The sequence below is a fragment of the Equus asinus genome, chromosome 9, assembly GCF_041296235.1.
Source record: "Equus asinus isolate D_3611 breed Donkey chromosome 9, EquAss-T2T_v2, whole genome shotgun sequence".
NCBI classification, from domain to species: Eukaryota; Metazoa; Chordata; class Mammalia; order Perissodactyla; family Equidae; genus Equus; species Equus asinus.
Window position 1 is genome coordinate 15145752 of NC_091798.1, and position 13489 is coordinate 15159240.

The 13489-nt window shown below is 42.8% G+C and overlaps 1 protein-coding gene across 12 annotated transcripts in view; it reads right to left on the bottom strand.

Moving 5' to 3' along the window:
• Nucleotides 1-13489, bottom strand: part of TENM2 (teneurin transmembrane protein 2) — a 1160613-nt gene that overhangs the window by 34060 nt on the left and 1113064 nt on the right. For all 12 annotated transcript variants that reach the window (XM_070517111.1, XM_044777697.2, XM_070517110.1 and 9 more), the window contains 2 exons: nucleotides 8689-8864; nucleotides 6881-7116 (listed from right to left, as the gene is read on the bottom strand). In XM_070517111.1, coding sequence (XP_070373212.1) covers nucleotides 6881-7116; nucleotides 8689-8864 — 412 coding nt within the window. The remainder of the gene's footprint in view (nucleotides 1-6880; nucleotides 7117-8688; nucleotides 8865-13489) is intronic.

Here is a 13489-nt window from a genome sequence, read left to right on the forward strand (position 1 = left end):
TAGTGCAAAACCATTATGGTGCCAGCCCTTATGAAACTTACAGGTCAGTAGAGGATAAAGACACGTGCACACACAATGAAACTCATGGATGTGGTCGTGAGAGTAAACAGGGAAGGAACTCCGGGAATGGAGGAGGGATATGTAGCCAGTACTGGGTTGACAAGGACGGTTTCCCAGAGGAAGTGCTGCCTCAGTGGGGCCCTGAAGTATGAGTAAGACTTCATGGGTGAGGGCAGGAGAAGAGTCAGGGAGAATATTCCAGGTGGGGAGGTCGGCAAGTGAAAGCTTGGGTAGTAGGCAAGGGCCGTGCACAGGCAGAGAACTTCATTTCAGATGCTGTGGAGGGGTGGTCCATTGGTAGGGATGTGGCAGAGAAGAGATGCCTCTGGTATGGAGGCTCAGCTCAGATGACCTGAATGGGCTTGAACTTGTCTTCCTTCAACCTGATCTTCCGGAAGTCAGCAGTGTTGTGTGTCTCCTAGCCTCTAAGAAGGAAGGTAGTCCAGCCAGCAGATGAGAGCTCCTCTACATATACCAGTGAGTAAATCTGGGCAAGACTTCTGCATTTCTACGATCCTTACCAGTGCCAATAAGGCCCTGTCTTCTTGGCCTTACCCTCAGCTAGTTTGCTCCAGCTATACTCGCTCTCCTTCTGCTCAGGACACAAGCAACAGTCTCTTCTGCCTCAGGGCCTTTGCACATGCTGGTACCTTAGCATAGAAGCCTTTCTTTCCATTCTATGGCTAGAAAATTCCTACTCTTCATTCCGTTCTCAGCTCAAATGTCATTTTCTTAGAGTGGCCTTAATCTAAATCAGATATTCCCTATTATCCACATCCTATATTTTTCTTCATAGCACCCATCACAATTTCTTTATATTATTTGTTTGATTATTATCTGTTTCCCCTTGCTATGGCATAGGGTAAAGCCCTATGAGGGTCTTTCCACCTTTCCATCACACCATCCCAAACAGGAAGTCATCCAAAAGTAATGTTTGCTTGGGGAATACATTGTTTAATATGTTGGCAGAGGCTTGTCCTTCTAATTATGCATTGTTGAGGCTAATATTAAATTTATCACAAGTTGTTCTGCCTGTACAAGCACGGCTCACAATTTAAAATCGTCTGTTTTGTTCACTAACATACACTCAGTGCCTAGTATAGTGCCAAGAACATCATAGGTGTTTGAAAAATAAAATATTCATCGGTACAGAATGAATGCAGTGGCAGGAAGGAGCTGATAAAATTCAGGCTTTCATGACTACTGTATGTTAACAGACCTACCTGAGTGGGCTCCATGCAGAATTGAGTCCACGTGTGCGTGTGTTCACATGCACACATGAATGTCGCCTCTCACCTTGCTCCTGTGTCACTGTCGTTTGCCACAAAAGTAAAAGTAACACAAGCCAACGTGTAATTGCAATGTCATATTAATTATATGGTAACCAAAACAAAATTACTAACTCCCACTTCTTCTTGGAATACTAATAACACTAATACTAATATCATAATGGAAGATTACCTGGGAAGCAATTTTCCTTTTGTTCTGCTACCCACACATACGGCTGTTTCTTGCTTTTGCAATCTCTATGTAAGTCACAAGCAGGAGGAAATATCCTAGAGGGTGTGAATATGCCTGCCTTTTTGGAGAGAATTATGCACTAAATTCATTTTAGGAAAGAGCAGAAGTTTTAAGTCTTAATAGAAGGAGTTGTTTTCAGTTCTCTCTTCCAAAAGTCTAGGAAAAAGGCTTGCTGGTGGGGAGGAGGCATTAACAGATGCTGGGGCCAGGAATTTGCCTTCAGATTAGGCTTTGGAGGGATGGAGGATGGAGAATATATCTGGTATGTGTGTGATTTAACCTACTATCTTTTCCTTCCTTTTCTGGGTGCAGCAACCCCTTTCTCTAAGGTTTCCCCAGTCTGAGTGGTTTTACTGAGATGTCCATCACAAGATCCATGTGACCCAGACCTGATCAATCATAGATCCCATGTCCCTGACCAGTGATTGGCCCAGGGACGTGAGCTCCATCTGTGCCAGGCCAATCACAGTTCCTCCAAGGAATTTTTAAAGAATATAAATGCTAGGGGAGAGCCTTTCCTCTTTCCCCTGGGTCTGCCGAGCTGGTGTAAGCCTGGAGTCAACTTTGGGTCCAAGTCGGCCTGACTCACCCCTCCCCCCTGCGCCCCCCCGCAGTGTGAAGAGGTCACTAATCTACTATAGGAGAAAATTAGGCCAGCTGCTAGAGAAACACTGCTAGGAGATGGAAGGGGGCTGTGAGAAAGAGACAAAAAGAGAGAGACATCAACCTGATGACATCGTTTGGGCTGTGGAGTCACTCAGGCTAGCTCCTCTCGTTCAGGGTTCCCATTAGGCAAGACAATGCATGCCCATGTTATTGAGCTAGTTTGAGTGCGCTTCCTGTCTTCTGAGGTGGAAGGATTCCTCACAGACACAGGGGCAATGTGAATGTGAACTCATGCCTGCTTTTATTAGGGGTTCTTTACACACTAAGCACCTTCCAAGGGGGCATGGTCATCACATATTCCTCTGTCATCCATTGTTTGAGTGCCCACCACACACCACTTGTCACCAGAGATACAGTGGGGAGATGGTCCTTGTGCTCATGGTGTGTAGAGATGCAACTACTACATGAGCTTCTGAAAGGCCAGAGAGAACAGAGGAAAGAGCGGTGGTGGTGAAGGGAGCTTCCTCTTCCAAATGAGATTCCTTAAGAAGCCCTGGGAAGCGTAATGAAAAACTTCACACTGTTTGGGCAGGGATGAAGGGACTAACACTCCAAATTTTGCCAAAGCATCATAAAGCTTTTGGTGGTTGTGGTCCATCCACCTGCCATCTCACCTTTCACTAGCCTATTAGGAAGAGCTGCTGACACGTTCTTCAGCTAAGAGATGTCCCTCACCGGATTGTTGGGAGACGGGGTATCTAGGTGGGTTAGATTTTTGGTCTTCTCTGAACTCCAGGGAAGGTCAAATTTGGCCTTGGGCTCTCATACCACTCAACTGGCCAGACTCCAGGAGCTTGCCAGTCCTGGGAAAGGTCGGGCTATTTGCTTCAATGCATGATACCCTCAGTTCCTGTGCCACAGATTCTCTGCCAATTCCCTCCTGTCCATAGGGAGCAACAATTACATGGTGCTGGGTAAGTGGCTGCACTTTAAAGTTCGTTCAATTTCTTCCCCTTCTAAGAGGCAGTGCTGGGACTGCCAGAATCTCACATCTCTGTTCTTTGGGTTCAGTTCTTAGCTTCTCTTCTTCATGTAGCCTGGCAGGCTAGCCCACAAAGTCTGGACACTCAGCTCCCCAGTCTACACGAACTCAGAGAAGGCCCCTCAAAAGGTGAGCACGACACAGCACCACTGCTAGCTGCCACACCTTGTTAATTGTAGGTGCTAAATATCTCTCAGATCTCTCCCTGTCTCTTCTTTCTCTCTTCACCGCTAGTGATTTAGTTTCTTGTTCGGATTATGGCACCAGCCTCCATGCTGTCCCTTTCCTCCGATCTTGTCCCCTTCTAATCTCTCTTCCTCCACACCTGAGGAAGCCTGTGAGGTCTTTCTAATACCACACATCCCAACACATCACTCTGTTAATTACACCCTGGAACAGCTCCCCGTTGTCCTCAGGATAAATGCCAGCCTTGAAAAATATTCCCTTCCGTGAGCTGACCCTGGCTAACATGCTCCTTTTCTGCACAGCAGTATAACACATTCCCTTTCTCTCTGGCCAGACTGAGGTCAAGTTTTCTGAAATGCGATTCCCTTTTTGACTTTTGCCTTTTCACAGGTGACTCTGTCTGTCTGATCACCCCTTCCCTCTATCTTTGCCTGGCTAATTCCTACTGCTCTTCAGAACTGATTCCAATGCTTCTGTGACACTCTTCCTGATCTCTTTCAACCTGCAGACCTGATCAGGGCGGCAGAGACCCTGCTATGTGTTCACCACATCTCCTTTCTTTTTCATCTTCTTAGGTACTCGGAAAGACAACATTTCCTAGGGTTCCTTGCAGTTATGTTGAAGTCACCCAACTGTGTTCTCAGCAGGGCTGATGGGAGTGATGTATTCCACATTCAGGCCAGCTCATCATGGCCCCTTCCCCAGCAACTTGGAGGCCATGTGCTTAAAATGGCAGGATCATCAGATAGAGCAACTGCAGTGGGCCATCACTAAGAAGAGCTGCCTGACTCATTTGGACTGTGGGATCTTAAGAGATTTCAGGGCTTATTTGTTACCTGGCCACAACCTATCTTCTCCTGACTGCTACAAGGCAGTATCCCATTCTCTGTGATATTGGCCTCTGTTAAAGCTTACATCACACTACTTACATCATCTTCTCCACTAGACTGTAAGCTCCCTGGTGGCAAGGATTTAGTTTTCTTTCTCTCTCTATAGCTTACTCATTCCATAGCGCTTGACATATAGTTGGCACTTAGTAAACATATTTTTTTAAAAATTTGAAATAGTTTAATTTGCAGCCCACATACAGAAGAGAGTTAAACCAAAGAGAAAATAAAATTAGACACACACAGGAAAACAATTATAGTTGTGAAATGTAATGTTCCCTTAAGAGTCCATTCTAGTAAACATCTTTTGAAGGAAAGAAAAATGTCAGGGCCCCATTTGACAATTGAGTTGAAACAGAGTGAAAAGAAATGTCAGGACTGGAGGTAAGGAGAGAAGAGCCTGCACTCTTATCGGCCAAGACAGCCTGCTTGCCTTGTGGGGCCAACAGGTACCTTTGGTTTAGGGGCTGTAAACTTCCCTGCCAGGTTCCCTTAATCCACCTCACACTCCACCTTTCCTTACACTTTCTTCCAACTGCTCCCCTGCAATTTCCACGAGTTGCTTTTATTTCATTCACTAAACAATTTATGAATTGAATTAAAATAAATGAGATGCAAATAAATTCCAGGCTTTCTCCCTCATTTTCAAATTACATTTTCAGTCCACTCAACCTGTTATAATCTCATAGTGATTTTCATTTAAGAGAGCTAAATGGATATGTGATTATTGTTACAGGAACTAACACCAGACAATTAAATGTTGAGGTGTTGATAGATAAAGCTGTGTTTTGATTTGCATAAACACGATGCCAGCAAATCTAACCCTGGCAGAAATTCAGTTATAAGACTTGCGTGCCTAACTTCTGCTAATTACCACAAGTACCATTATTAAGATTTTTAATATTCAGAGTTGGGATTATAGCCATTTTATTTTAGGGCCACATTTATCTTTATTTTGAAAACTTAGTCAAAATGCATAACTGATTTATCAGAGAAAAGGCGCGATTACTACTTATAATCAACTTCTACAGTGCAGCGTATCAAAAATCAATTACACAGCCCTGAAATCCAGTCATTAAGGATTTAGCTACTAATCTCATTTCATTTTTGTCTTTAGGAAGATACTGCAGCTTGCAACTTTGCAGATACCAGCAGAGGAAGAAAAACATGGGAGACTGCTGATAACCTAACGTGGAGAATTAAACTCCAACTAGACAAAGGCAGAATCTTAATATGGAGTGGCCTGGCTCTGCAGGGAGGTCACCTGGGCTGGCGGGATTTCAATCCAATAACACGGGAAAGTTATGACCTGAGTTTTGTTGATGCTGAGACTTCTGCTCTCAGGGATTACAAAGCATTTGTTAAACTCTGCCCTGTTCCATTGTTGACTGTCTTCCTAGTGCTTATCTCAATCTGCAATTATTTCAGTTATTTGTTAGTTTACTTATTATCTGCCTCTCTTGCCCCCCATCGCTGAGTGTAAACTACAGGAGGGCAGGGGCATTGCTTGGTGTGCATGTATGTCCAGTGCATGGAGCAGAGCCTGGTTCACAGTAGGCGCTCAATAAACATGTGCTGAACGTGAGGAAGTCTGGGATCCCTAGGATTCGTCCTGGGGAAAGGGTTGGCATGATGGTATGAATCCATCCCTTTTCGTGCCAGATAAGTGACCAGAGCAGAGCTCAGATTATCTGGATGATAATGTGGATGTAAACAGGAAGCTGTGTGGCCTGCTGGTTACGAATACTGGCAAGTGAGCCAGAGAGACAGGCAGAACAGGGGCTGAGGCCTGGCTTTGCCATTTTCCAGCTTCCCAGAGCCTGTGTTCCTTCATCTGAATAATGGAGATAATAACAACTACCCCCATGAGGCTGTTGAAAATAAGATAATACAAGTAAAGCATTTAACACAGTGCTTGTATCATAAAAGTCCTCAATAAACGTTCCATATTAGTTTTTAAATGATGTAACTTGTGGGTACGTTGCCGAGTCTGGGGAAGCTAGGGTTGGTTAAAACTTCCTGCTGCGGTTTGCTTGTTACTTCCTCTTGGGAAGCCATCCCTGATCCACTCAGGCTAGGGGATATCTCTTCCTCTGGAATGCCATCGGACCTGGACATTCCTCCATCTTCTCACTTAACCCATCGGATTATCCTGTGTCTGTATATTCTACCAGATGGTCAGCGATCCTTGAATATTATGAACACATTTAACAATTTTCATTCTTCCAGTATTTAGCAAATTAAACAGCACATGGTAGGCGCTGGCACCAATTCATTTGCTGAGCTGGCCAAACAGTGAGAGCTGAGGGAGAAGATGGCAAGTGTGAAAAGACCAAAGCTATTTCTAACTATAGCAGAAGGTAAATCCCCACCTTTTTCAGTCCTAGGAAGTGGAGAACGTTTTCCCCAAGGTATGAGTCCTAAAGGGATATGGCTCCTACCTTCCAAGGGAAAGACTTATCTTTTCCAGGGAAGAAAGGAGTAACGGAAGCTTGAATGCTGGGAAATTTCCTCAGCAATTGAGGAAAGGGTGTGTCCTCTGCCACTTGGTGGTGACCAGTTGGGTAGAACCACTTACCCGGAGCTTCCTGCCAAAGATGGTGACTTTGCCTTTAATCTGTTCCTTTCTTAGGCGCCACTCAATGGAATTTAGGCCATTCTCCATGGGCAAGGAGATGTTGCAGCGCCCAATGGTGGGGGTGATGGTGCCCGCCAGGACGTGGGGCTCGCTGTGGAAGCTGACACCCATCCCATTGGCATACATCACCCTCAGGGTACCGTTATTACAGAGCTGGTAACTGTTCCGCACTTGATCTGGAGAAATGTAAGTGGGGGTGGGGACAGGGAAATAAATTATCCACTCTGTTAGTCATAAGAGAACAGAACCCCTATTTTTATAGGTTTCCATGGTACTTTGCAGCTGTCTGTCTAAGGCTGCCTTCAATTAGCACACATACAATGTTCAGGTGAGTAGCAGAGATGCTACTGATCCGTGGAAAGAAAAACATTATTAATATGTGGCACTCCAGAAATAATTATGCTGTGATATTTTTCTTTTACTCGCTGAAGACTATTAATAGTACATTTAAAGATGTCGATCGCCTACACAGTTCATGTCAATCAAATCTCTGATCTTTAACATATATATTTTAGCTTAAATGGAAAAAAAATAAATGAAAACTACTTAAAAATTTTTTTCCCTTTTGCCTACCATCTAACCTGAGGTTGCTGGTCTAAGCACAGGTCAGATCCACTGCAAATCAAGTCTAGGATTCTTCTAGAAAATCCAGAGAAAAAGAAACCTTCCCATTCCTCATGTTTTTGCCACTGATTCCACCATCATGCCACCTCCACTCAAGAGAACTCTGAAGACCCTCAAATAGCATGAGGTAGACTGAGCCCGTGGGTGCTGATAACGTGTGTTTATCTCCCCAAATGGAATCTACACCAGTCAGTCAGACTTCTGACCTTTTCCTTTATCGAAAAGTTCCAGGAAGGAAATGTGAGTCAGAGATTCCTTTTACAGATATGTTGCTTCCTGATTATCCAGGCAAAGGAGTCTGGCTGGGCTGGCTTCTGAGATGCTGGTTTCTGGGGTAGTGAGCAAGTGTGTATCTGTCACTCTTGCGACTGCAGCCATCATGCAGAAGGATGGCATCTACATCATTAATCATTTGGCAGAGCAGCAATAGAGTCATTAAAACAGGCTCTGTCATGGGATAATAGTCCAGAAATGTCACCATTTATCTACTGAGAGGACACTTTTATCCTCTGACAACGGGCTAGCCCACCGACATTATATCTTAATTAAATTAATCTGCACAATTCCTTTTCTTGCCAGCCCTTGTGCCTGTCCTGGACTGTATGTCATGTCGAACAGCAACAGTAACCATGGGGTGGTCAGAAACCTTTGAGATCCCAGTCTTGGCAAGAGATTGCTAAAGGGCTCTGATTCTAGGGCAACGAACTCAACAAACAAATGCTTGGAAAACAGAATCAGAATGGGACCAAAAAAAAAAAAGGGGGGACCCAAGAGAATAAAAAGGCTTTGAGAAAGTAACTGTTTGTTGGGTTGGTGGTGAGTGCTGGTGATGGGGTAGGAGGAGGTGGGGAGAGAGCACGTGGGGATGACAACTGACATTTTCAGATAGGTACATAGGCATTTCCAAATATCTAGACATTTGGTTTGGTATTGATGACATTTTCCTGAATCTGGTTAAGTCATTTTGTACAAGACTGACCTCTTGTAGAGTTTGTTTGCTGTGGACATTTGACTGAAACAGCAAGTGGAGGGGTGCTCTAGGCCTCTGGAAGTCCTCCTAGGCTAGGTAACTCACACCTCTGAGCTTGGCTGGGGTCGGAGTCTGGGGTGAGTTTAGGGCTTACCTTGTACCACTGTATAGGAGGCCTCTACTGAAGACAGGTTGGTAATGACGGTGACGTCATCATCACGGTTGGAATTCTCAATGTCAATGGTGATGGATTTCTCCATTTCCCGGTGCAGACTGGTCACCACCCCCGTGGGGCGTGTCACATTGGTCAGGCGGCCCTCATGGTCATAGCTGGAGGACAGAAACACTGGTTGGAAACACAGTCACAAGGGCTGAAAGCTGTCCCAAAGCTCAGAACCACACAAAGGGCAGACTCATGGAGCCAGAGAAAGAGAGACTGGAAGGTAGGGTGGCTAGGTGGTGCATCACACTGAGGCCCCTTGTCACAATCATCAAAAGCCCAACCTGACCTGAGAAACAGTGGTGATGCTTTCTCTCCCACCGATATACCTGACTTCAACTCAGTGAAAACATTTCACCTGGTCTCAAGCAGGGTGTACTTAATTATTCTTTCTGAAGTTAGAACAGCTACTTGTAAGCTTCTTTTGCTATTTATGTGTTCCACAAAGCCACCAAATTAATCTTCCTAAATATTATCAGTTTCCTTATGTTACTTTTCTGCTGAACCAACCACACTCTTTTCCCATTGGTTGCTCAATCAAATCAAAACCTGGCATTTGAGACCATTCACACCTTTGGTCTTCTACACTGGTACAACCTTGTCCCGCTTGTTACCTCATAGCCCTCTGGACAGTCAGCCTGGACCAAATGCCACCTCCATGCCTTGGCTCAAGCACATCTTTTCTCTGGTCCTATAGCCACAAACCAACCACAGCTCAGCTCCCCAAGCAGCCTTCTTGGACAGTTTTCCCAATGACTCACTTGACCTCAGTTGTCCTCAGCACCCGGGTCTAGGTACACCAGTGCTCAAGCTCTGCTGCCAGAACCTTGCCTGAAATTGGGCCCTCCTTCTTTATGTATATGTGTCAACTTTACTCTCAAAGGATGGGGTTTTTTTTTTTTCCACCTCCTTTAGTAAAAAGCCTGCTCTATTTGATAGAACATTTCCCTGCTCTGGAAGATCCACTGTATTATGAAAGCCTGGGCCCTCCTTATGCCCTAGGAAAGGGAAGCAGGCTCTTTCCAAGGTCTGAATGTAGAGGCCTTTGAGCTCTCCCAGATGAGATCTGTTACTGGGGTAGAGTTACTGAAGCTGGAGCAATGAAGGCACTTTGCTTGGAGAGTTGAAAAGAAGGAAAACTGCTCATTCTCTGGGTGCGATTCCCTTTGTGCTGGGGACAGGGACAGAGTTGGCAGGTTCTGAGTGATGGAGACTCCAGTTTGTACAGCATGTGGTATCTCTACAGGCTCACAAGAAGGATCCTCATGGGGAGGGCCTGTGAAGAGAACCACTGTGGCCTGGTGAACTTTATCATTTAGTGCCTAGGGTTAGAAAAATCAAATATGGAGGGTGTTTGGTAAATATTTTGGAAATAAAGGAATGTAGATCCGGCTCAGACTTTCAGTGATCTGAGAAATTTTGCTTCTGGGTTGAACTGGAAAGTGTGAAACTCTGTGGATGTTTGAAGGCTGACAGCAGAACCATATTAAGCTGGATGGCCAGTTGGGCAAAGGTAGGGAGGGGAGAACAGTAAGCAGGAAACCTAATGAGATTGGGTGCCCAGCCTTTGGCTCTACCACCATCACGGGAATGGGACTCAGGTCCTCCAATTTAAAGGGGCTCCCTTGTGCTTTTTTAGCTAATAAAGAAACTGCCTCTCAGACAGGGATACAAAGAAGTTATTTATAACAGTGAAAAATAGAACAACCTGAATGTTCATTGATCGAAGATTTGTTAAATAACCGATCAATCTATTCATAGAGTAGAAACTATGAAGCCATCAAAATTGATGACATGGATTTATATTTAATGGTATAAAAGTGTATATATTGTTGAGTGGAAAGAGTAGAGTACAAAATATGTTCCCCTGATACTATACTTTTGGGAGAGGAGAGGAGAGGTAAAAAAAAATGAATACATATAGAAGAAATTCTCTGAAAATATAAACAGCTCAATGTTAATGGTGGTGTTTTCGTATTTTCCCATGTTTCAGTAATTATTTGTAACCAGTATGTCTTACTTTCATGCTTTATAACCAGAAGCAAAAGGTATTTAAAAATAAAAAAGAACTAACAAAGCCCAAAGATCAGAGGAGAAATAAATTAATAGAGACCAAAAAGACAATAGAAAAGATCAATGAACCTAAGAGCTGGTTCTTTGAAAAGATAAACAAAACTGACAAACCTTTACTTAGATTAACTGGAGAAAAAGAGAAAGGACTCAAATAAAATCAGAAATGAAAGAGAAGACATTACAACTGATACCACAGAAATACAAAGGACTATAAGACTATTATGAACAACTATACATTAAGAAATTGGACACCCTAGAAGAAATAGATAAATTTCTAGGAACATACAACGTACCAAGACTGAAACACGAAGAAACAGAAAATCTAGACAGATTGAATACTAGTAAGGAGATTAAATCAGAAATTAAAAACCTCCCAACAAACAGAAGCCCAGGACCAGATGACTTCACTGGTGAATTCTACCAAACATTCAAAGAAGAATTAATACCAATCCTTCTCAAAATCTTCCATAAATAGAAGAGGAGGGAACTCTTCCAAACTCATTTTACAAGGCCAGTGTTACCCTGATACTAAAAGCAGACAAACTCAAGAAAAGAGAATTACAGGCCAATATCCCTAATGAACTTAAATGCAAAAATCTTCAACAAAGTTCTTAGCAAAGTGAATACAACAATACATTAAAAGGATCATATACCATGATCAAGTGGGATTTTTTCCCAGGGATGCAAGGATGGTTTGACATCTGTAAATCAATAAGTGTGATACACCTTATTAACAAAATGAAGGATAAAAATCATATCTCAATAGATGCAGAAAAAGCATTTGACAAAATTCAACAACTATTTGTGATAAAAACTCTCAACATAATAAAGTCTATATATGACAAGCCTACAGCTAACAACATACTAAACAGTGAAAAGCTGAAAACTTTTCCTCTAAGATCAAGACAAGGACATCCACCCTTGCCACCTTTATTCAACATAGTATTACAAGTTCTAGCCAGAGCAATTAGGCAAGAAAAAGAAATAAAAGGCATCCAGATCAGAAAGAAGAAGCAAAATGGTCACTATTTGCAGATGACATGATATTATAGAAATCCTAATTTCACCAAAAAGCTGTTAAAACTAATAACAGAATTCAGTGTAGTTACAGGATACAAAATCAATATACAAAAATCTGTTGCATTTCTATACACTAATAACAAACTATCAGACAGAGAAATTAAGAAAACAGTTCTAAAGAGAATAAAACACCTGGGAATAAATTTAACCGAGGAGGTGAAAGACCTGTGCACTGAAAACTATAAGACATTGATGAAAAATTGAAGAAGACACAAATAAATGGAAAGAGGATAAACGCAAAGTGAAGTGTTAAGTAAAGACCAAATGTGAAAACTGAAATATTTAATTCTACTTTTCCAAAATAAATCTCCATCTATCTTATTCCTATATCCACTATGCAGTTGGTTGTTTGGAAGCTGAGGAGTGGGATGGAGATAGAGGCATATTTAATTATTCCCCTAAATCCAATTAGCATCTACCCTTTGTTGAACTTCTATATGCTAGGTGCTTTGCTAATTTGTGAAAACATATTATCTCAGTGAATTATCACAGCACCCCTATGTGGTTTGCATTAATATCCCCACTTGACAGATCTGGACATTGAAGCTCAGAGAGGTTAAGTAACTTGTCCAAAGTCATTCAGTAAGTATGTGACATTCATACTTCCATCATCTTGACTCCAGATCCAGGAGCTTTCTGGTATACCATGCTGTCTTTTGGGGAAACCTGTGTTACCTCAGAGATATACCTGGACCAGGCTACATCTTCTATCAGGATGCAATGGCCTACACCTGGGGAAATTTTAATTCCAAGGCTAGGGCTTCCTGGAACTTTTTGGAACTGGCTGGCCATAAAATAGGGCCAGTATAAGTCAATAGTGTTATTTTTCTCCACCGTTTTTTCCTGCTCCCAGAGTCATTAATGGATTTGTCTTATTGGGTTGCTTCTTCCTCCAAATTTTGGGACAGTTCCCATTTGGAATCTGAAGGTGAGAGTTCCAAATTCTACTCATAGCCCTGCTTCAGGACACTGGCATATAATGCGAAGAACGCTAGACCTGGAGATCTGGATTTAAGTTCTGCTTCATTACTGACTCTCTGTGTGGCCTTGGGGGAGTCGCTTCCCTTGTCTGAGCCTCAATTTATTTATCTGTAAAATGAGGATAATCAAACCTGTAGTTAAAGGGTCATTATGAGCTCTTAGCAGGCAAATGCTTCTCTACATATAAAGTGCTGTGCAGAAGACGGTATCTTGCTCTTCCCACCTAGAGGAGGATCTGCTCCTGCCTCAGGCGACAGGATGGAAAGAGAGGAATCCCGCGAAAGGAAGCTCTCATTGAAGGACAGACTGTTTTCTAACAGCCTCAAGCGTCTGTGTGGTTTAACGCCTTTCTCTAAAGTTTTGGCTAAAGGAATGCAGCCCCAACAAGAAGTGAAGTTTAGATCTGATATTCAAATGGGCAAATTCCTGACTGTGTGTAAAAGGTAGCACAGAACAAAAAGAACTCACTATCTTTTTAGGAGGAAAAAGAAAACCTTATGCATTTGAAACCCTACAATGGAAAATTTGTGATAATTTGCTTTATTCACATTATGAAAAAAAAAGCAGCTCTTCAAAGCAAGAGAGAAAAAAATTTATGCAG